General features: G+C 41.4%; 1 protein-coding gene across 7 annotated transcripts in view; it reads left to right on the top strand.

Annotated features, from left to right (window-relative positions):
* CACNB2 (calcium voltage-gated channel auxiliary subunit beta 2) overlaps window positions 1-25,511 on the top strand; it is an 890,619-nt gene that overhangs the window by 623,770 nt on the left and 241,338 nt on the right. Inside the window, exon 1 of one of the 7 annotated variants that reach the window (XM_069211771.1) lies at window positions 5,324-5,813. The exons of 5 other annotated variants lie outside the window; for them this stretch is intronic. In XM_069211771.1, coding sequence (XP_069067872.1) covers window positions 5,781-5,813 — 33 coding nt within the window. In that variant the 5' untranslated portion in view covers window positions 5,324-5,780. Of the gene's footprint in view, window positions 1-5,323; window positions 5,814-25,511 lie in introns of those variants that run through there. One more of the 7 variants, XM_069211769.1, reaches the window with a different exon arrangement.

Here is a 25,511-nt window from a genome sequence, read left to right on the forward strand (position 1 = left end):
ACTGGGCACACAATGATCTCTGAAGCAGGTGCCTTAACCACATAAGTTATTTTAAAATGTAGACTTTGCAACCAATTAAGCAGAACATATGTATTGCCACATTACTCCTTGTTTTCAATCTCTTTGTGACAGGGTTTTTAAAAAATAAATGTATAACTTGAGGCCCAGATTTTGCATCAGGTTGTGTCATTTTTTTGGCACAAGCCCCATGCAAATTCCCATTTGTTAAATATTGTAATGAGCCCAAATGTAACCATGGTAGACCTGCTAAACCTGAATGAGGTCTTAAGATTTGATATCACTTAATGTTATGTCTCTTCTTGTGAGATCATGGGTTCTGATACCACTTCCTGTGACTCTACATGCGATGTCACGCGCCATGATGTCACTTGCATATTGCCTAACTTCATTAGTCCCCCAACTTATTTTTTAGGTTGAGTGTTAGCATTCGACCCGGTGTATACTTACGTATTCTAATACTGTGGGTTGAAGTGATTTCATTTGTCGGTTGCCCTGTTCTTTAAAAATTCTTGCCCACTAATGGTCTGTTCTGCCTTTTTCTCCCTCCTTTTGCTGTTTCAGAGCAGTGACCTACTGCTGTGTTGTTCCACTTTGGTTTCTTTATCTGTTGCTGTGAGGGACTATTTTTTACATTTCTTTGGTGCTCTCTTTTAGGCTGGTGGCTGTCTGTGTTTTATTGCAGCATTCTGTTCCTCCCACCTTCTCCCATGTTCACTGACATTTGTTTTAGCTCTGTTCCAGTGCTGTCCTTTACCCTGCTCCTCAAAGAAGCTTATTTTACTAATAAGTTTATTTTACTAAATAAAGGGCTCCTAAAATAAACTTATTTTACTCAATAAAAACACCATATTCCCTTGCATTGCATTGCAAAGAGTCTCTGTCTCTCTCCAGGTCCCCTCTCTGCCAGCACTCAGGACATCGCACACAGGGCATTGCTGGGGGCCATACATCTTCTTCATTCTGCTCTGCTCACTTCATTAGACCTTTTTTTTGTTTTTGCTCATTGGGTGCTGTTGTCAAAGATGACAATTAACTTGTTTGAAACGTGCAAAACCTATTGCATTGCAAATGCTTGTTTAAGTCGGAAGTCACTTGCACTTGCTTGTGAATTATATTTGGGTGTAACATTTCCACTCCACCCCTTTTAATATCCACCAGCCACCACCGTTTTAAAATACATAAAAGTGATTCTGGATTGGGAAGATCTTCCCACTGGTTGTTGGTGATGCGACATATAAAAAGGTTTACTGTAAAAAACAACTCACCACACAAAGTCTGCTATAGTAAAAGTTACAGATAATTAAGCTACGATTGTCCAGTCCAGTTACTTCTTCCCAGGGTGATTTATGTCAATCAGCGTTCGAGCTTTATCTGTGATGATAACACGACTGTGAATGGGCTCACAATATCTCTTCGAGCTCAGAGAAGCTTGTGGTCTTTTAGAAAGGTGCTGAAAACCTATTTGTTTACTTAATTGTTAGGCTCAGATTTCTTTCAATTTGATATTTAAGCACCAAGAAGCCTTAGGACCAACGTTTAGCACTTAGTAAATTTAAGTTCAATCAAACACTTCTGTAAAGGGAGACAAAGAGTTAAAGCTAAAATTCAGTTTCCACTCTTTTGGCAAAATAGTAGTGATATTCATCGAGGAAGAGGGGGTCAAATTACAAACATACCTCCAAGAGGTATTTTTCACAATAGAATTTCAAGAGGGAGATGGTGGTGGAAGGTCTGCTGGCTGCTGATGTGTGGGATTAGGAGGCACTCTAAAGGGAAAAAAGATGTTTGCATGTTCTGCCTGTATTTCCACTTTAAAAATCCGACAGGATTCCCTGTTTCTGATGGCTTTGAGCATAGTGTATAATTACAAAGCACTATTCATCCTGTATCGTCCTGATGACTGACTCTGCTCCAGCCCTACTGAAATGTTAAAGTCAGACGGTGACTTGGCATCACTTGACTAGTCCACATTTTTCAAGCTGGGTTTGCTGGCCCAAAGGGCTAATGCATTTACTCCAGAGGTCTGTTTTTAATGTTATGTCCACAGGTTCGAAACCTGGCAATCCACTCAGCCTTTAATTCTTCTGAGGCAATAATGTATATGACCATCATTATGTTGGGTAGCAAAAAGTATCCATTATCTGTCTGTAGCATCAAGAGATGCCATTGGGGTGGATGTCCATTATACAGATACGTTAATTATGACCACTAATCCTGCATTAGCTCAGTTGGCTTGCGATCTCCTCTGCCCCAGCCCTTCCTGCCTTGCAGCTGTAGGGGTGTCTTGGAAAGGTTGTTTAATTTCCCAGACCTTCCTGGTCTCTTATTCCTCTATAATCTCCCAATACTCATAGAAAGCTTCCACCCCAACTAATCATAACTTTAATGCTTCCAAATGTAAGGCATGGCACCTCAGCCTTTTACCCTTCCGACGTCGATACAACAAGCACCACTTCGTTGGGACTGGATAATGATGCCAATTTTTTTTATATATTTAACAAGGCTATATTATTTATAAGTTACTATGAGTTCCACCAGCCATTCATGCTCCATTACATGATAGTACAGCCACCGCTACTTCCATGTGCCTCCCCCCCAACCCCCCACTAGCTGCCTGCTAGCTGGGAAAAAAACATTAAATTCTCCTTTTTTTTAACCCCTCTTGCGCCTCCCTTATGTTCCCTTTTTCTGTTGTGTGAATAATGGCGCAAATCTCTTGTGACAGAAAGTAGAATAAAATATCATGCTAGAGAAGAGAGGAATGGGGAGCTGGGGTGAGGCTTAAGGGCCGCGCATGAAAGATGAGCCGGTCCAGGCTTCTGGGGCCAGAGAAAGAAAGTTTTGTGCTTTTTTAAGCATTGTTAGTGGAGCAGTTGGCACCCAGTAAGGAGCAGGTTGCAGTGCCATGAACACGGCATCCAGCAACCTCACTCACTGGTTGTGTGTCTCATTTCTTGGAACACAGAGTGCTGTCAAGGGATGAGAGCCTCACACCTTGGAGCACAGTCTCACTCAATGAATTTAGCTCTCAGATGCGGACCACATTTTCACTCAATGAATTTGAGTCTCATAGCACAGAGCACAGTCTCACTCTATGAATTTAACTCTGAGAGCTGCAGAGCAGTCTTCCTCATTAGTGGTGTGTCTCACATCTTGGAGCACAGAGTGCTTTCAGGGAATGAGAGTCTCACATCCTGGAGCAAAGTCTCTTTCGGTGAATTTAAGTGTCAGAGCTGCACAGCACTGCCTCAATGAATAAATTTGAGTCTCATACCATGAAGCACAGTATACCTCTATGTATTCAACTCTTGGAGCCACGGAGCAGTCGTACTCATTGTTTATGTGTCTCACATCTTGAAGCATGGTCTGCTGTCAAGGAGTGAGAGTCTCACACCGTGGAGCAGAGTCTCACTCAATGAATTTGACTCAGCTGCAGAGCACAGTCTCAGTGACTTTGAGTCTCATACGACAGAGCACAGTCTCACACTATGAATTTAACTCCCAGAGCTGCGGAGCAGTCTTACTCATTGGTTGTGTGTCTTGCATCTTGGAGCACAGAGTGCTTTCAAGGAATGAGAGTCTCCCACCCTGGAGCACATTTTCACTCAATGAATTTAAGTCTCAGAGCTTCGGCGTACTGACTTTCTGAATTAATGCATGAAAGTCTCACACCGTGGAGCACAGCCTCACTCAGTGAATTTGAGTCTCATACCCTGGAGCACTGTCTCACTCAATGAATTGAAGTCTCAAACTTTGCACACAGTCTCACTGACTGTGAGGTTCACATTGTGGAACTGAGCCTCACTCACTTATTAATGTGTGTGTCTCACATCTTGGATGGAGCATGGTTTCAAAGAATAAGTGCCAGCCTCACACCGTGGAGCAAACAAAGGCTCACTCATTAGTTGAGTTTCCCAAATGTCAGAGCATAATCTCACTCAATGATGTGAATCTCATACCACTGAGTTCCGTCTCACTCATTGAGTGTGAGTCACACTTGGTGGATGTCAGCCTCTCACACTGACTGTCCATGCTATATGAGTCTAATTGATTGTTGCACCTTCTTGTCAGATGGGCTCAGGTGCCAGACCATGGAGAACACTCTCGCCCACACCGTGGGGCACATGTCACATTGGTCATGAACAGAATGCTCTACCAGCCTCAGTGTCACATGACTCTTGTCCATTCTTAGCCTTTCATGTGACAGGGCTGTCTTGTCCCTCGGGGTGGCACACGATCAACATGGAAGTCGCAGCTAGCAGTAATTAGGACTTTCCTGCATTTTTAGGGTAGAGCACGCAACTGCTCTGGCCTGTTGTAATTTCTCTGTGGGTTTTTAACCACGCCCACTCTTGCTATTCATTCTTTGTAGTGCTTGTCTTAAATGCTTCATTTTTTTTTGTGAATTTTGTGAAATGTCCCTCCTTTGTGTGCTGAGTTCCCTCCCAGGTGATTTCACTAAGTGAACATTTTTGTTGGCCATCACACTACCTCATGCTTCCTTTTGTTACAGCATGTGATGGCCTCTCCTCCGGTTTTGGTTTGCCTTTCATCCTTTCTAGACATTCACGCAGGGAGTCAATAACTCTTTCACCCACGCCCATGGCGGCGGTGACGCGTTGAATTGGCTTGCTTATGTCAAGTGTTTTACTTTTCGTTTTCAATTTATGTGGCAAAAAAAGTCCAGTTGGAAATTTACAACGCTAATAGCTCTAACTCGAGCAAACGCGAGACCCATTGCATTGCAAATGCTTGTTTATGGTTTGTGCCCTGTATACAACATTACATAAATGCAATTAATATTGTTACGGGAAGATTGTGCTCTGTTTCTCCATGCATAAAATGCAGACAGTAGCTACTTGATGCTAACACAAACATATACTGTGACTTAATAATCTGACAATTTACGCCCTCAAAAGAAATGCGACCAGATATTCCAATCTTTCAATCCATTGCAACTTCCATTTTTGCACATAACATGGTATTTTACAAGCTGGACTGTTTACAGTTTGTTTGCTCGGAAGAAACATTGTTTTCTCAAGAAGCAACTCGCTCAGTACAATTGTAACTAACTGGTTTGGAGAAATGAGGTCGTGTCTGTGGTAATTGGCTTTATGCAGAGGATACCGGCAAGAAAAACACAGTTGGCCGGGAGACAAAGGCCACAGAAGATGTTGCCTTTCATCGCCGAGCATTGCAGTCACGAAGGTTCGCGTAGATTACTGGAGTTCTTAGTCATTTTCCCTCCTCTGAATACTGTACTCGAGCAGCCAATAAGATGACTGCCTTATGTCACGTGACTGGCTTCATTTAGCCAGAAGCCTGGATGACTCTTTCTCGGCACCCTTCACCCCTTGTGTACTTTACCGTCCTGCCATACTGGCTTGCTCTAAGGGGTTAAGTTTGGAACAATCTAATGGTGTAGCTGGTCTAGCTTTTGTTTTGTTCTTTTTTTTCTTTTCGTTTTTTTTGTTCTTTGGTTCTTGCAGTTTTGGAAGAACACTACACGCTAGTTATTTTATTCCACGGCTGACACCGAGAGGTTCTGTTTACCGACTCTGGGATCATATTTAAGAGCAGAAGTGAGCGTGGGAACAAGGCGGCGCGGAGCTCCATCGGCACAGCGAGACGCTCGGCTGTGAGAGGGGCGCGGAACTTTCAGTCGCTGGAGCCTGCTTTGCCGGTAATTGCCTTTCCTTTTGGGCCTGGTTAGTGCTGGGGCATGCAGGCTCTCTAGCATCCATCCTGGACGTACAAACATGTACCTTCATGACAACGAGGACATCGAAGAGGTAAGGCTCGAGTGACCGAGGTATGTCTCCTATGCTCGACATCCTCAGACTTCTGACAGTTTTTTTTTATTGAAGTGCTAGATGTATATGCCTATCCTGCATTCTGGTCCCTATTACATTTTTAAACAAATAATATTCTTTCGTGTTTTAGAAATGAAAGCCTTCACGTGTATAGTGCCACGAGGGCTGTTGACATGCCTTATTAACTAAATACCCCACGACGCAAATGCAATGAAAAGCAGACTAGTAAACATGCTCTTTTTGGGTCCACATGGCGTATGTGACATTGACATAAGGACACACTTTCTTACAGTGACAGTCGTTTGCTTCCTTGGAGCGATGGCAGTCTTACTTGTCAGGGTATGCTATGTTCTGCCGTGATATGCTGTGGTATTGGATTGTTGTTTATGTTTTGGCATGTTGTAGGGTTTAATGTCTGGTTATGATGTGTAGAATATTTTTGTTTTTATGGCACGGCGTTAATGACACATTAATCATTCTGTGGTATTTAGTGTATAGTTTTCATGGCGTGGTATGGTATTTACGGTGTGGTATTTTTGAATGTTTAGGATTTCCATGGTGTGATCCCCTGCTGTGTGGTAGGATAACCTCCTATGTAGTACTTAGTCTTCTAATGCACCACAAAGTACCGGGGCAGCCAGAGATCCCATCATTGAAAAACTGCTCCCCCTGAGAGTCCTCGAGGCTGTTACCGTCGCAGACTCTCATGGCGCTGCTGTGATGTTCTTTGCCAGAAAGTTGTGTGTACCTCACTCTCTCAGTATTCCCGAGCTCCTAGGCACTCAATGAAAGGCTCGCCTGAAGGCAGCAGATCTTGTAGTGAGGGCTGTGACCTGACAGCTCAAACACATCAGTGCTTCTAACGACACACGGATAACTCAGCAACACCTGTGACGGATTCTGTTTTCGCCAAAGTTATGTTTTTGAAAAGTTTGTAAAAGGATACTGTAGCAGTTCACTCACTGAAGCACACTTTTTTCTTGTTCACTTTTATCTCTTAATTTTTTGGAGTTTTTAGTATTAATATTTGTGTCTTGCTATAGCAAACTTGTATGTAACATATACTTTGCAGGACGATGTTCGAGAACTATGAACATTGGCTACACAAATTCCTCAAAAAGTAGTATTGTCACATGATGAAATGCTAGACGCCATCCAACTTCTGCATATTTCCCCACCATCACCTTTGTCTTTTCCAGGAATCTGTCATGTGATCACTCATATTCTTGCACTTCTTCTGGAATGAATGTTTTGGGGGTCTCTCTCTCTCTCTCTCTCTCTCTCTCTCTCTCTCTCTCTCTCTCTCTCTCTCTCTCTCTCTCTCTCTCTCTCTCTCTCTCTCTCTCTCTCTCTCTCTCTCTCTCTCTCTCTCTCTCTCTCTCTCTCTCTCTCTCTCTCTCTCTCTCTCTCTCTCTCTCTCTCTCTCTCTCTCTCTCTCTCTCTCTCTCTCTCTCTCTCTCTCTCTCTCTCTCTCTCTCTCTCTCTCTCTCTCTCTCTCTCTCTCTCTCTCTCTCCACGGAAAGAGCACAGGAATGTATCCCTGTGAATGTTCACGCAGAAACCTTAACATACCTCCCACCCCCACAACGTTGAGTCGATTCCCCTTGTTTTCAAATAGTGCAATTCGTTAAACTCTTGACACTGTAATCGTGGCAGACTCGAGGAGGCATTGGAGCATTCTCCAAAGAAGCGTCGGACTGCGGTGATTGCTAATAAAATCAACGTGCTGCACCAGCCTCCAGTTATTCAAAATGAAACCGTCTAACCAAATGAAATTCGTTTCAAATGCTTAGATTATAAAGATGCTAGTTTGTGTCACTCACGCAGGCCCTTTTCTTCTACTGTAGACACGTTTTTTAATCCACAAATGACAAAAAGTTTAACATTGTTTCAAGTGCGATCCAAGATTTAAATATGCGTTTTAAAGACACGTTTCCGGGTTGGTTGTAAGGATGTGGACAGGAAGCTGCCCCTGACTTAGACGCCAGGAAGGAGGAGGAATGAAAGTTAAAAGCATCGAGATGCGGGCGGGGAAGGGAAACAAGTAACATAAACATTTTGACTACCAGGGTTGTGGAGGAAGGTGGCAAACAGTGCATTATCAGAGGACTGTGGCCAGAGCCTGATTGAGCCGCAGAGAATTAGGAAGACCCCGCAACCAGGGACGTAACTTCGCGGGTGTTGGGGTATTACACACCCTTAATAAACGTAATTTCTGGAAAATATGTGGGTACAATTGCTTTCAGTCAGGTATGATGGGGTGTGTGTCGGATTTTAGAAGGACTTTCTACTTACACAGACAAAACGCACCCCGCCTTCTCTGCTTTGAGTGTCTTTAAATATGTCGATTATACAAATTATTGTGTTTTCTTTCACATAGTATCCCTACCAGTCCGCATCCATCTCCCTTTCCACTGCCCCTTAGCCCTCCTCATGTGCCACCTTCTTATTGCTCGAGCTAGGCCCCTGCCTCCAGCTATCCAGAGACAGTCACATCTTAACTGTTGTATCTTAAAGTTCAGATTTGGGGTAACCAGGTTCTCAAAAAATCACCTTTTGCCTGCTTTGGCAGCCTTGTACGGAGCCAGCATTAAATAACGGTAACTCTGAAAAATATTCCCACTCGTTTATCTGGGATGAAAAACATGGCAGCATATCAGGAGAAGTTGGGGCTGGCTTCTCTACAGTAATCTACTGTGCGCTGTACTCAAAAAGACCAAGGCGCCGTTTGGAAAATATTGGATCAAAGTCCTCAACTGAAATAGCACAGCGAGTTAAGAGCCTGCTGCTGAGAAATCTGAAGCACACAGATCAGAAGTACAACTATTATTTCGATAGCCTCTCTCGTTGTTCATTTGTGGTCCTTAAAATGACTAAGTGCACATATATGTATTCATTTTTCCAGATATATTACAGTATATCCATTCGTGCGTTCAGAAGTCCAAAGTTGCCTTTTTGTCAGAGTATTAGTTGCTGTTTTTAGTCCGGTCCAAGGAGGGAGTACTTGATGAAGCTGCTGTTATTATAACGCCATGTATACATTAAGGCTATTAGCATCCCTTTGCATAAACTTATCTAAATAGATGGCCTATTATTTGTGACCCGATTGTTGGCCCTCAGTTCCACTTTCAGAGATGCTGAATCAGCAGACATCGTTGAATACAGAGGTGGCAGGGGAATTGTTCTTCATTACAGGGATACTTTTGAATGATATGCAGGAATTGATGTTTCTATTCCAAGATCGATGCCTCCTTCCGATTTTCTGCCAATTGTTATACTTGTAGGCAGGCAATATCTTCAGTTGAAGTACTCTGAGCCTCAGGGCTCCTACGCTTTTTGTACTGATGATATGTCGGCCTAATTATCTTGAGCTCAGTTTTCCAAATAGAAACTATATTGGGCTTGGTATACCTACTGGTCTGGTTTTGGCGTTTAACAGTATCATCACAACCCTCACAACCCTCAGAAACTTCCCTCAGTCGAAGCTTAAAAAAGATGACTTGGAATTGGTGGAAGTACACATTAATTGGTACTTCAATCAAACAGTCACATGCTGAAGCGAAAGGATTTAGGGGCTCATTCTATAATTATACAGTAAGTAATTTGGGGCCTGATTTAATGTTTGGCGAGCATTTTACTCTGTCACCAATGACACGAATATCCCGTCCGCCGTATTACGATGTCAATAGGATATCATGGAGAGGAAGTGGATTGAGGGGGAGAAACACAAAGTTTGAGGAGGGAAACTGCATATCAAGGAGAGAACTGAAAACACACACTCTCATGACAAGTTAAAAGCTAACGAAAACATATCCCTAAATAAGAGTAGTGGAAACTCTGACATTTATCTAAAAGCTAAAGATATTTGCATGTATGATGCACTCATCACCAACATCTATAGTTAAAGCATGACAATTGTAAGATTTCACTTTGTCCGTTTGTCCGTTTGTTTCAGAAATGACCCTGGTACTTTCACGTTTACGAGAAGCATAGTTGTCAAGTAGGCCACGCCATGTGCAATATCTTTTGATATTTTAGCTAGATGCGCATAATTTTCCAGTATTTGGAAGTTCACTTTGCCTTTGCATGCAGTATTCGAATCCGTAAAAATATTCCATTTGCCAAGAGAAAGGAAACCCTATTAAACACATATTGGGAAATATTCGCCATAGTCTCAAACTGCACTGACAACACCACATCATCGCTGCAACGATTTCTGTTTACTGATTAGTGACATTTTCATCATTTTAGCGTGTGCATGTGTGACATTTCAATATATAATGTGTGACACCGAGTGGCACTTTATCTCAGATATGTGCATGTAATGCAATAGATTTAAAAAAAAAAAAGAAGGAATTGTTGCCCTGCATTGTGTAGCTTGGACACGATCCCTGCCATAAATAATGTCACAGAGCACTGCCAGTCTCTCACACAGTGTTACAACCACACACAAACTTACAAAGCATCTGTGGACAACAAACATTCATGTTCAACACAAGCTATTCCTCCCGGCAATGTATGGCTTTTTTTAAATTACAAGAGCCAAATGTAAAAAAATAATAAACTGGGTCATGTGTGTGATCCGTGGAAACAGCGATTAAGGGGCTGGTGAACGGTGTTAAGTTGACAGCACTAAAAAATCTATGATTATGTTCCATTTGTTTGTTCACAGCAATCCATAATATGCCATGAATAGTGCCAGATCTCTTAAAGTTGGGGAAGGGTTCTTATATTGCATGTTTTTTAAAAATCTGTAGTTCTATTTGGAAAAAAACATAGTTGCAAAGGGGAACCTTTTATCTTTTGACAGCAGAAGCAACTGAAGACGTAGTGCCTCACATCTAAGAGGAACAACACAGTTTTTGTTAATGGAACATAACTCTGTGCATATTTCCCAGACAGGATACAACATGACAGACACAAGTTTAAGTGGAGGCGAGCGAGTCTTACTTCAACTGCCACTCAGGCCATTGCTCCTGCCGACAGATGCCACAAACTGAGCAGCTGTTTTTGTTTGTTGTAAGGTTATCTGTATTGTGGACACTGAATTCCTGTGCTGGGTAGGCGAGCTGCATTAACTGCCCCAATCATAGTGCTCAAACAACCTGAGACAGGATCAGCCGAGCTAGCAAGAGCTGGCATCACAGTGATTGTGGAATTGGGGCCACAAAGATTGTGGCATCGGGGCCATAGAGAGTATGGAATCAGGCCCCCAAAGTGTGCTGTGCTACTTAAATGACACAGTCACAGTGTAATGCTTAAATACTTAAGCCCATGTCTGGCACACAATCTCTGCTTTTATTCAGCCCCTTACGTGGGATGCTAGGCTGAACTAATATGTGGACATCCACAGGTAGACATAAAAAACACGTTCGTGTTACCCACATGTTCACACTCCCTCTTGTCCTGAACTTAGTGGGAGAGTCCACTTGACCCTCAGCACTACAGTGAGAGCCAGCACAGACCGTTTCAAGATAAAAGACAGCTGGTACTCTTATTTATATAGTGAAGATAATGCATGCTATGCATCTGTGCAAGCACCAAGCATTGCATGACAATTTCACACCTTGCGGTGTAGTGGAGAAATGATTAAAAAGCGCATTGTATTCACCAAGAGAAAGGAACCCCATTAAACACGTATTGGGAAATATAAGCAGGGAGCAAACAAACAGAGCGGAGAGCCCTCGAAAAACATGCAGCTCTTTAAGAGTTGCTCTGAAGGGAGCACTAAAGTGGGTCCCTGCTTCGGTTCCAGGAGGACTGGTAAAGTGAACACCAGAGCGGGTGCCTGCTTCAGCCCCGGGGGGGACTGGTGAGTGCACTGCTCGAAGTACGCAGAGGTGCTGAAAAGCAGAGACAAAAGAAAGGTAAATTGTGCATGTCAACTCATTTTATTTAGGAGGAAGAAAGCTATATCTTGGCCGTGAGCCGTTTCTCTGCAAGCGCCAGCTTCTGATGTGGCGCTCCCGCTGGTTGCATGGTGCTTCAGGAGTTGCTCGAAGGGAGCACTAAATTGGGTCCCTGTTTCGGCCCCTTGGTGACTGGTGAGTGCACTGGTCGAAGCATGCAAAAGTGCTAACAAGAAGTTCCAGCAAAGCAGATGCAAACAGTAATTGGGCCACGGGAGGCTGATAAGAGAAACACACGAGGAACAACAGGAAATAGTATGATGCAGCCAATAGAAATGGATGAAAAGTAAGTGGCAAGCACAGGAACCAATGAAAAGTGAGGGCAAGATGTAAGCCCCTTTTAAGATTTATATTAACAATAGATTTCTTTAAGCACAGTGCAAGCGCAGTGCAGGTGAAACCTAATTAATGAATGCTAAAAAAATGAATGTACACTGGGACATGAAGTTTCAACTTTACCTTTGAGATTTTGACTTGTCAAATTATAACCTTGTTTGTTCCAAGTACACACACAATGAGTTTCTAAATGCAGTGAATGGACAGCAAAGATTAAAATAGGGAAAATAACATAAGTGTTTACTGTTAAGAATAAGACAAATAAATTATTGAGTGATTGTTGCCGGAATAGCAGGAAAGTTAGCTGAGAAAGGGGTAGCAATCCATGCACTCAATTTAAACAGCAAGTCTTAAAATGTGGCTCCCTAAACAACTCCCAATCATATTTGCAGACCTCACACATAAAATAGAATCAAGGTATCTCTAGTCTAATAGATCTATCAGAAACAAAACTCATATATTTGGTAAAATGGGGCAGGAAGTATTTAGTTTGAACAGTAAATGTGATAGGCACTGCATGAATGTATCCTTCCCTGAATTCATGACAGCAGTATTCTATCACAGGATGGGGCTCCTGAACTCGCACTCAGCACTCCAAAATGATCACTAACACCACTTCTTGCTGTGGAGGACCAAATTCCAGGGGAAAGTATTCACAGAACCAGGAATTCGAAGTATCCAGAAACCAAATGCTATCCAATTAATTTATCAGCATGAAAACAGAAGCACAAAAAAATGGAGTGAAGAAGTCTGGCATGAAGTGTACCATCTTCACAGTGCCAAATATATATGCTGGTTATTACTACATAAGCTTGTGCTTTAAATGCATTTTTAAATTAGTATCCTTTCACTCAGGACCTTCCTATTCTTCAAAAAGTCCTTTTGACTCTAAACCTATTAGCTCTGTTTTTCCCAGCACTTCAGTGAAGACCGCTAGCACCAGCCCTGAGATCTTCCCTATTTTCAGACTACGTGGACGGTCCACATTGGGCTCAGCTGTTCTTGAGGTTCCTGGACAAGCAAAGGGAAAATCCAAGACAAAAAAACAGGTCCTGTGAAAAAAGAACAAAGACTCTCTAAGAAAAATGAGAGGAAACTTCAATTCCAAGAACTGGGCGAACCTGGCCCCTATATTAAAAAAAACCCTGGGGAGATTAAAAATTATTTTCACAGCAATCTGTCTCTTCCAGGTGCCAAAGGAGCCCCGGCGGTAAAAATGGATTATTGCTCCACAATAAATCCGCTAGCTAGCAGAAAAGCTCATATATGTAGAATAAATTCAGGGCCGTCTGGAATACAGTCAACAGACATAAATTCATGGGCTGACCTTTTTTTGTATAGCTTTACAGGGAGCTATAAATTCTTCATGGACTAATGAATCTGTTCTTTCACTTCCTTATATTCCTGTTGATACACTTGTGGTAAATGCCCTATTTCTCAATCTGGACAAGGTGCTGATTATTAGGCTTCAATTGGTTCAGAATTCCGCCGCCAGAGCGGTTCTCAGTCTCCCTCGGCGGACATCAGTTAGAGAGAGCCGTAGCAAATAACATTGGCTGCTGGTGGCTCAGCGCATACAGTTTAAATCGCTCTGTTTAACATTTAAGGCAGCTCATGGAATTGGACCACAGTATTTGACTTCCAGACTTCATTGGTATGTACCTAAGAGAAATCTGAGGTCTTCTCAAGCTTATCAGAACAGTCCCTCGAACCTATAAATCTAAATGGGGGGATAAAGCCTTCACTGTGGCTGCTGCCAGAAGGTGGAACTTTCTTCCTTTGAACATCAGGCAAGAATCCTGTTATTTGAAATTTAGGAAATTGGTAAAAACTTGGATCTTCCCTTGTTAAAATCTTTCCCTGGTGGTTTTATGACCTGTGTTCCGTTTTTCTTTTTCTCTGCCCCTTCTCTTCTGTCTATTTTATATTTTATAATTCTTTTTTTCTCTGGTTAGTGTCCTTCATTGTGTCTTCTTTTTTACGCTCTCTCCTCCTTACGATTTGATGCTCTATTGAGTAGGAATGCGCTTTATAAATCTTGGCATACATACATAAATGTTGTGGTTTTATTTGGTTCAGTTATAATTATGAATCATTCTTTGTTATTAACCTGTTTTGCTGAAATTGAAAATTGGACGATGATACAAACCAATGATATTTCTCTGGTCTCTTCAATATATCTTCCTGCAGCATTAAAAACAAGGACTCAGGTTCACGCTAAAATTGTTACAAATTTGATTCTGAAAAGTAGTGGCTCACTTCATTGTAGAGGAAATTATGTAATTGCCGTATTTAGGGAAAATAAAACGAGCAACCATTGTCAAGAGATTTTGAAATTGTCAATCTCAGGGCATCAATTACTGTCCCTCAATGAGTTATCTGCAGTTGATTTAAAATCTCTACACGTCTCTGTAATAAATCGTTGGAGATTTGTAAGGCAATATGGGATTTATGCCCAGGGGCCTTCCTCTACTTCTGAAGAAGATGAGTGTACGAAGTCAAACAGGTTAGCCGGATCACCCAACAGTGCCCATACATTGGGCTATGTATTCAATTCTCCTAATTAGCAGCAACATAAAAATGCAGCAGGTTTAATGACTTCTCTGGAAAAGCTGAACTTTTTAAATAGCTCAAACACAGATATAATCTGTATCCAGGAAACCTGGTGCCAGGCTGACTTTTTGTGCAGTAGTTATTTTGTTCTAAGCTGCAATGCCTTTCCATCTAAGAAAGGGCATACAAAGTGGGGGGGGGGAGGATTAGACATTTTATTGAGTTATGACATGTAGTGGGTATATAATAGTTATAAAGATTCTTCCAATCTTTTTCAAGCCATAAAGGTTTTTCCAGCAGCAGATGAAAGGGTGAAGGACCCATTAATGGTGATAAATACGTATCCCGCCAGATAAAAGCTATAGTCATTTGCTCCCTGTTATCTTGTCCTTTTTATCAAAACTCATGAAAAATGATGAGAAATGTCAAGCTCTGTTGGTTGGAGACCTAAATTGTAAAGTCTCCAACCACTCCATTAATTTATTTCTAGACCCAGAAAAAGAAGCAGCACTCCTGATTCCTCCATTACTTTTTCTTCCAAATTTGAGAACTCACAAAAGAGGGCGCTCTTTCCTTACCCATTTAAGAAGGAGTGAGTGTGTGATAGTAAATGGCAGATTTATCCAAGATTTTCCATCCCATTTTACTCAAAAATCTCCACAGGGATTTTCCATCATCGACTACATTATTGCTTCTTATTCTACCTTTCATCTTTTAATCTGATTTTAAAGTTGTAGATTCCCCATTTAGTGACTACAGATTATTGGCTCTTTTTTTAGAGTTTAATCTGCACTCAGTGGGGTCATGGAAATTCAATAACTCCACCACTAAATTCAAAAGGAATGCACGTCGGACACAGTGGGCACCATCAAAAACCTCTAATTTGAAAGGGTTTCTAGAGAGTTCTGTCCTGGATTTAGATTTATGGAGTATGGATATTTTTAACTGCTTCTCCCACTCTATAAAACAGATTGCAAAGGATGACAACCCATTGCACCCTAAACCTTTCAGCAAAACATTATGTCATCCACTTATTTTCCTAAACAGCAAATTCATATGACATTTGTTTCCCACTCAAAGGAAAGAAACCAATTTATTTCCTTGTTGAAAAGTAGAAGACGACGAATGAAGGCTGGCTTTAAAAAGACAGCATCAACCTTACGTGGGTTGATCTGAGAGAATCAGCCCATAAGAAAAATGCTAAAATATTCTGGGAGATTATAGCTGGCAGTTGTGGTTCTAGTGTAAGGTTTTTCCCTTTTCCAAATCATGAGGCTGCATTGAGTGATTTCATCTTATCACTCTATGCAGAGAATTCAGGAGTAAAAATGTAATTAGAAGATATTTCTTCCAGCCCACTTTTGGTAACCGGTAATTATGGTCCATCTTTAGTGGGTTAGATCGAAACCTTAATCAGGGCCTTCCTACCTTAGGAGCAATGGGGCCGGATGAAGATCCAATATCAGTTATCAAAAAAGAGGTCAACCTTTGGGCAATGATTCTGTTTCTGGTCTTCGAACACTGTTTCCAGAATAGAACAGGACCTTCATCGTGGACTGGAAGCATTATCATTCATTTGTATAAAAAAGGGGATAGAAACTCACCTCCTAATTATAGTCAAATTGCCATGCTAGAAGCTGTGGGCAAGCTTTTTACTAAATTCCTCCTGGATCAGCTTAAGACTTGGGCTGAAAGTAGTATGATTATTCCACTACAGCCAACAGGCTTTAGGAATCATCTTGTCATCATGGCCTTGCAGTTCATAAATGAAAAGTATTTTTTCATTAGGGGCTCCTCGGTTTATGCCTTGTTTATTGACTTCTCCACAGCTTTTGATAAAGTTGATCAGCCAACTCTCTAGGGAAAGTTATCTAATCTCGGCATTCCCGTAACCCTGTTGCACTTAATTATAGCCCTACACTCTTCAGTTGGCGTAAAGTCCTGTTGGCTGGAGATCGGGGACAATGGATATTCTGACTAAACAATGGTCTGAAGAAGGGATGCTTACTTGCTTCCTTGCTGTTGTCATTGTACATACTTAATCTTCAAAGTTTTATATCTAAAAGCTGTGGTTCCACCCGCCCACCCCCCCTGTATTGGAGGACACTCTTTAACTTGCCTATGTTGTGATGTTATTTTAGTGAGCTTTTTATATGCATGTTATTTTAGCCATATGCCTGCCGCTTGTGCCCTTTAGCCTAATAACAATTTATTTTATTCATTTTAATTTCTGAGCAGAAGCTTCATTCTGTGGTGAGAGTTTATTTCTTTCATCTCATACACTTTTATCCTAGGAACAGTTTTCATTCTTCTTAGTAGGACCTTCACATTCTGTGCCCTGCTCAAGGCTGTACTTGATATTGTTGTCAGTCAAGAGTAGGAACATCGCAATCTTTGCCACTTTGCAGGAAAAACATGTGTTCTTACTTTAGTAGAGTTTTCTCAGAACACCAGCTGTTTTATTATAAAACATCTCTCTACCCCCTATATGTTAGAGGGAGAGTTAGAGCCAGAAAACTGCCACCGCATGCTGTCACGTCACTGCAGCTGTCTGCTGAGACTTGATAGCTTTTCCGCCTACCCGAGAGAGGACTCTCGGTAGACCAACAGCCCTCTTTCTACCATTTCCAGGTATGGGTGATGGTATCTTCCAAGGGATCCTAAAGCACGGATTAGGGCTAACACAGCTGTGCTCTATTAGTACCGTAGTGGCTTAGGTAGGAATTCCAACCCATACCATTCTTACACTATGGTGGGACTTTTCTTATGTTTCACCTTCCTTGTCACTGCATTACTATTAGTATGTTTTATCATATTAATCATTGCAGTATATGATATTTTATCTAGAACACAGTTGATTCAATAAAATGTATTAAACCAGTTCTTGCTTCTGTTTGTCGTTGCATGTGTGAGACAAATGTAACTGAGAGAAAAAGATTAGATCTGTTAGACCACGATTTCCCTGAAAAATCAGAATGTCATGTGCATGGCTGCACAAATCACTGCCACTTTTATTGCTAGTAAGGTATTGCTAGCTGGATGGAAGGGTTAGGCCGACAGTTGTCACGCGGTGTGGATTTGGACTCAGTTCTCCACAACCTGGTGGTCCGGCCACCAAAATCCAGTGGCTCATTGGTACAATGAGAGCCAACACGACACCTGTTTTATGCAGATGATATTGTAGTTTTTGATCTTACTCCAAAAAGCTTAAACAGCCGCTTGGGGTCCCTCCAGCTAATTGCGGATTTGCACTATTTAAAGATAAATTCATCGAAAAGTAGAATCGTATTATTTGTAGGGAAGAAGGGTTGTAAAAATGTTAACTTTGCATGGAATTTGGGTTCTCAAAAACTGGAGAGGGTCAAATTGTATCATTTTCTAGGTAAAATTGTAGTTAGCTCCTTCAGCGATACAGATCATATTGCAAACAATGTAAGGCACAATCTCAGGGTGAGGGATTAGGTGTTTTTTTCAATGCTGTTGGTAGAAGACATTTCTCTCACCATCTTGCGGTGTATCGGGCCGAAATTCTTCCTACTCTACTGCATACAGAGGAGCATACTGATATGGCATGGTGGGGCTTTTTAGAGAAAACCGAAGGCCACATTTTAAGACGATTATCCTCCTGTAATACTTTGGAATCAGTTGCTGCTCTAAGCCTCGAACTAGAGATTGGAAGTGTATTTGTACAAGGCCTGGCGGGAGTGTTACTTTGGGCCTCATGTTTGTTAACAATTGAAGCTTCGACATTAAAGTACAACTAATGTCATTAAATCTTTGATTCAAAGAGAGAAAAGTAATTCTTTTTTGGGGGATTTTTAGAAATTTTAGGTATGTACTTGACCACTTCAAGATGGATCAAAAACATTAACCTCTCTAACTCCAATTCAATATAAGATCTGTTTAAAACATACTTCAGTACATTTAAGTCAATGTTGGCATATTGGTTCCTGTGGTAAAAAAAGAGATATGAAGTCATAGTGAAAACTGCTATTCTGAAAAATCCGCAACCATATTAGAAATGGAACCTGAGCCACTGAATCAGGCTTTTTTGCACTTTATTGAAGGCAGATATTCTTCAGTTAAATGCTTTAACTGCTAAATGGTATGGTACCTCTAATATTTGTAATCTGTGCCAATATGATATCCAGGACTTGAAACATGTTTTGTTTGTCTGTCCTGCTTTATCGTTATGTCGACGTAAGTTGCTACGACCCCCTTCTTTGAGGTTTAGTGTGGAACAGCAGCGGAGGCACTTCTTTTATTATATAATCCAGTGAATGAAATGTTCTATTTTTAATTTTTTCAAATAGTTGTAAAATTTATATTGAGATTTCTTATATGGAATTTCTCATTTTGATTTGTTACTTTGATCTTGCAATACGTTTTAATGTTTTTTCTTATATCAATGAATTTGTATATTTGTATTTTTTTAATAACGTGTGGATCTCTTTGGAACTCCAAAACATTAAATAAATCTTGAATCTTCTTCAAATATTGTTCTCCTTTTTCTTTCTTCTGCCAGCTCTGCATCAGGTATGAAATGATTTTGTTGTGGCCAGGACTTTGGTTGTTGGCAAACATTCTTGCTGTGCATTGTGTGTGTGTAGAGAAAACATTAAAATAACGGACGTTTGTTTCCTTTCTTCCCCTATGTCAACTATGTGTTTTATTACCATCCATTTTTATGCAGTGCCTAGCCTCACTGAATTGATTGGACTAGCAGTAACTTTCACAGTAATATTCACTCAACCCTGACAGATATGTAAACATCACATTGAATGCTGAAACTAGTGCAAATGAGTATTAGCCTACTTTATCACCCTGCCTCTGGCACCCTGTTTTTAAATATAGAGTTTGATTTTCTCAAACTGACCTTTTCTGTAGCTCTCTTCTTGTCTTCTTGTCTTCTGTCACCTTCACAGGCAGTTGGAGTATTTCAGAGACTTTTTAACTTTCACATATCTAATAATTTTATTGTTGCTATTCAAATTTTGAAATATCCATATCTACCCTATGTATGTTCTCTTAACACACTTGAATTGACTGTTATTCAATCAAGATCTATTATGCCAAGGGGCACTACAACATTTGGAGTGGTAACTCGTGAATAAACACTTGTCAGTGTTAAGCTCTAAGAGAACCTCTGATTACTTTGTAAAATACATTTTCATTTATATTTTTCAGGTAACTTAGATTTTCTCATTTTCCTCACTGTGAATTGTGTCCTAATTTAATGCAGCACTACATCTTTTACTGGAACCATTTTGTGAGCCTCCAGATGTTCCATTTGTGGCCACTATCATGGGTAGTTCAGCATTCCAGTTTTCCATCATTCACTGTGCCCACCATCAACTCTTTGTACATTTTAGCACCAAACGTGCATCACAGGCAAGACTGTCTACACCCGTCTGTACCTGGATGCCACCATCCATGCTTCCAAAATCATAGAGTTCTTACATGTCATGATGCAGGCTTGAATAGCACTGAGTATGTTAAGGTCAATCCCTCCTCCTCCACTAGGGGTGTGCTTCAGCCCCATGAGGTCATCACAAATTCTGAGAAGGGATTTGCCTTTAAGAGGAGAAGAGGGTAAGGAGAGGATGGTTATGACACAGCAGCTTTCATCAAGGGTCAGGGGGTCTTCATTCTTCACCTATGGGAGAGACAGCACAAATCAGTGAAGGGGCAACACACTAAAGGAATACAAATGTAGCCATCACAATTTTATTATAGGTATAGCGCCTGGACTTAACCAGTGAAGCACTCATATTCTCACCTTTCTACTGGAATTAGTGTAGTGTAGTACACAACCCCAGTTGACATGGTAAGAGCACAGGAAAGAGTCTCCGTGAATTTGTCATGGTAAAAATACATACTGTAACTACCCTAAGCATACCCGTAGTCCTGCTGAAGAGCCAGAGTAAGATGTAACACCAATGCAGCACCAGGAGTAATGAGTACGGGGGAACAACTAGCAAACATAGGATATTGGAAAGTCAGAGGAATAATAAGGATAAAGTAAATGAGGAACTCGAGAAGGGGGCAACCTCAAAAGTGGGGGAATAAATAGAGTGAGAGTGAAGTCAGGCTTAAGCAAAGCATAAGCAAAGTAGCTGTTGCTAGACAACTTGATTCTGCATATGGAAGGTCTTTCTACTATCTCTACCTCTGTTCATCCAGGAGTACTACTGCAAGGGCTGACCCTAATGCAGATGGTGCAGTGGAACATATTGGAACATATGGAAGTGTTAGCTTTGTCTTTGCGGCTCTATATTTTCTCTAGTATTATTTTCTGCCTTTTCCAAGTTTGAAGCTTCTTGGTCTTTTACAGGCTACTGTGTCTGTTTACCTGCATTACGTTCCATGTTTCCACTACAAGAACAATGTCTCCGGTCACCATTGCAATCATTAAGACCAACAATGTTTACTTCTCAAATCTCTTGCAAAGAGTGTCCCCCAGTGCCTCTTTAAATCCTCATCCAGACCCCTACTTTAATGCTATCTTATGTAATTTATATTCAGAAGTTAAACACCAAATTTCTTACCTTATCAACCTGCATCAACGTTGCCCCTTTTGTTTAACAGAAACCTGACTTTTCATTGCTATTGCTCCTTTTTGGATTAGATAGTTCCTCCCAATTTTAAAATCTTTTAAAAGGCGGGTTGAACAGAATCTGAAGCAGGGTCATGACTCTCTCACATTATCTCACTGATAGTTGAAATCCTTCCTCATCAACTGAATACTGAATTACAAACTTTCCTCATTAGCATCTCATTAAAGTCTGCTACGATGAGTTCCATATTGATTTTGCTGACCACATCACCCTTCTTCTACATAAAAGAACACAAGGCTGTTTTGGAAGCTTCACTTGGAGTGTTGTTTGGTTCTGGATGCCACATCTGCAGTATTATGTGCACTTATGGAGGCTTCATCTGTAGTATGGTTTCCAGTTCCATAGTTCACTTTCATATTATTGTGCCCTACTCTGAAGGCCACACCTGGATCATTGTGTTATATTCATAAATGGACTCCAGATATAGTCAACAATGGAGACTACATTTTCATTTTTGTGTGTCAGGATAGTGGCAACACTGACAGTACTGAGAATGATGGCTACACCTGCTTCTGGAATAATATTTTTATAAGCCTCATCTAGAGTATTGCAACAGATTCTGGTTGCCACTTCTGGGGCACAACAGACAGATTTGAAACTTCATTTGAGTGCTGCATAGCATTCCGGAAGCACTTTATGGAGCATTGTTTTATTTTTTATATACAGTTGTGGCTTCCTCACCCAAGATATTGCGACAGGGTTCACTTGCCACAGCTGGTGTATGGTAGCATGTTCTGGATGTTTGACCCATAATATTTTTCCAGCTGTCTAGTCCACAAATGACACAAGGGAGTGACATATTTTAGCAGTAATGCATGGCGTAATTGATCACCACCAGAGGCAGCACTACAGGAATAAATGAATTTCATCATGGGGATTAATTTAGCTTCACCAGGAGCATATTTATCTAATATGGAATAGCACAGCACTGTGTTGCATGTAAGCATGACAAGGCCCTTTATCAAGGGGCATCAGAAACAGGAGTTACCTCATCATGTAGAAACTTTGAGCAGCACTAGTAGCAGATTTGAAAAGAATAGGCAACATAATTGAGCTTCCCCATGAACACAATTAAGTACTTCCTTGACTATAATTAAATGCATCAGGCCCATAATTCAGCTGCACTGCAGGGCATAATTGAGCAGTAACAGCAGGATAATTATCATGTCTTGCAGGATGTTATATACAAGTACTACAGGGCATACAAAAGGACCACAAGAAGTATAATTTAGCTGCACAAGGGGCGAAAGTAAGTTGCATCTGGTCAGATTGAGCTGCCGTATTGGGCATACATTAGCTTCACCGGAGACACAATTGACCCATAACATGGTGAATAATTTACTTGCACCAGGGTCATAAGTGAGCTGCACTATGAGGCATATTTGATCTGTACTCTGGAGGCATACTTGCCCAACCATAAGTTGAGCTGCACCAGGAGGTGACAATGAGAGCTCTGTTGGTATATGTGAGCAGCTGCTAGACACAATTAAGCAGCACCAGACTATTACTGAAAGCAGTATGCAATATTTGAGTAGCATACAGAAGACTGTGGAACTCATCCATACATATGTTGGAAGCAGGCTGCCACATGATAGCACAGAAGAGCAGTACAAGTGTTTTTTATTCTTATTGGGTACTGCCTGTTACAAACGTCTGATAGATGCATTAATTCCGGGCATGAATTAAAACTGGTGTTAGTACTCCCTGGTAAGGTATTTATGAGAGGCCTTTGGATCACTTGTCGACAGTGCTTCAGAAACCTTTTCTCCTGTGGGGTACTTTTTTGGTGCTCTTTGTTTCACCCTTAGCACATAGTTTGATGTTAGTCATGTTTGTGATATTGCTGCTGCAGAGAAATTATTATCATTTGAAATATGGTAGATTACAGAAATTAAAATTGTTTGTTCCTTTCTGAGCTTATCTCTCTCTTGAGTAATTGTGCATGGTCTTGCTTGTTTAATCCTCCGTGGGTCTGATGTTAAGTTTTTCTAGGTCTGCCTTTGGCACACCTTCTGAATCTGTAAGCCAGAAGCAAGTAATGCTAGCAATTATGTCAGTGAGAGGCAATGGCCATAGCCTAATCTTGTGGCCATTGCCAGGATTAACAGTACGCTTAATCCTGGCAATGGCCACAAGATCAGGCAATGGCCATTGCCAGGATTAAGAGTACTGCTCATGGTGGGAATAATCAGCTGCACATCGGTTACTGTGAAAGTAAGCCTTCGGCAAAAGTTGTGGGAGAGTTTGGACACTGACAAAGCTGGTATTAGCATGCTGGCAATCCAACAAATGTTTATGTTTTAAAGCCTATTGGGTCAGTCATCTTTAGCAAGTATCCAGATAGTGCATTGCAGTTACTACTCATAAAAATGAAAAGGAAACAAAGCAACACTAATGAAAATTGAATCGTTTTTCCACCAAGCAAAGGAACACAGGGCGAAAAGATATTAGGTAAATTCTATTTATGAATTCAGTAGATGCCAAGCTGCCCTTCACTGTTCTAAGACCAGGCTTCCAATATTGGTAACAGCAAACAGTGTGGTGGCAGCTTCAGCATAACATCTCCTTCAACTCCCTGGTAACCACATGATAATATTGCATCCCTCTTCTCTCCTCCATCCTAATCAAGGACTTCAAATCTCAACAAAGTGTCTGTTTCAAGAAGCAGTTTAAGACTTGGCTGTTTTCAGCCTAGGTTTGGTCTTGATATGGGATGTTACAGTAGGACCAGGAAGCACTGGGAATCCCTTGTAGTGGTAGACTTGTGTGGTACAAATTAGTATAACAGAACTTAAGTTATGGTGGAACAGAGCTTCACTGAGTCCCATAGATGTAGGAAACCCACTGGAGGCACTTTTAACTAATCAATATGAGTTCTACGTGAGAGAAACAGAGGGCAAGCCCCCCTAGAGGGACTTTTAAGTAACCACAGAGGATCATATAGAGTCTATGCAGTAAAGACAGAAGTCTAAGCCCACAGAATGTGCAGTTGAGCAACCAGAGAATGGTACTTGGAGTAAATGAGGGAGAGACTGAGGACCATCTCCTCTGGAGGTACTCTTGATCCATCAAGGAAGCATTGTGTGGAGTCCAGTTAGGAGCAACATTATGAGCACTCACACTGAGAGTGTTTGTTAAACCATGGTCAGAGTTCTTTAAAAGTATACCTGAGAGCTACAGACATTCAACACCTTGGACTTGCGGAGTATGTAATGATTACAGTACATTAGTCTATATTCCACATAAGAGCTTTAAAGGCACAACCAAAAAAAAAAAAAAACAGCCAATGGTTATGTGGTTCTCCAGTTGAGAAACACATGCAGGCTTGGGAATTTCCATGGAACTTAAAGTAGGTAGTGTCAAAAAGTGATTTTGTGAGTGGAATGCTAATTAGATTTCAGTAGATGAGAAATGAGTGTGGATGATTCAGGGAAAGAGAAGGGAAACTGTCCCCTTGTTTGCAGTACCCCCCACTTTCTGCCTGATATCTGATGCTAACTTGACTGAGTGTGTGCTGGGATCCTGCTAACCAGGCCCCAGCACCTGTGTCCTAACCCTAAAACTGTACCATTGTCCTACAATTGGCACATTCCTGGCACACAGCTAAGACCCTTGTAAAAGGTACCAGTGGTACCAAGGGCCCTGTGACCAGGGAGAGTCCCTAAGAGCTGCTGCATATATTGTGCCACCCTAAGGGACCCCTCACCAAACGCATGCACACTGCCAATGCTAGTAAGTCACCCCTCTAGCAGTCCTTACAACCCTAAGTCAAGGTGCACTATACAACAGGTGAGGGTATAGCTGCATGAGCAATATGCCCCTACGGTGTCCAAGTCCATTCTTAGACATTGTAAGTGCAGTGTGGCCATATTAAGTATATGGGCTGGGAGTTTGTCATCACAAACTCCGCAGCTTCATGATGGCTACACTGAACTCTGGGAAGTTTGGTATCAAACTTCTCAGCACAATAAACCCACACTGATGCCAGTGTGCATCTTAGAGATGCCCCCTGTATTTTATCCAGTCCTTTAGTGCAGGTCTGACCAGTTTGTGCAAGTCTGCCAGTAAGAGACAAGTTTCTGACCCCATGGGGTGAGAGCCTTTGTGCTCTCTGAGGCCAGAATCAAAACCTGCACTGGGTGGAGGTGCTTTACATCTCCCCGCTTTAGGAACTGTAACACTTGGCGGTGAGCCACAAAGTCTCAGGCCTTCTGTTACAGTGCCCAGGGCACTCCAGCTAGTGAAGATGCCTGCCCCCCAGA

Source organism: Pleurodeles waltl, chromosome 10, assembly GCF_031143425.1.
Source record: "Pleurodeles waltl isolate 20211129_DDA chromosome 10, aPleWal1.hap1.20221129, whole genome shotgun sequence".
NCBI lineage: Eukaryota > Metazoa > Chordata > Amphibia > Caudata > Salamandridae > Pleurodeles > Pleurodeles waltl.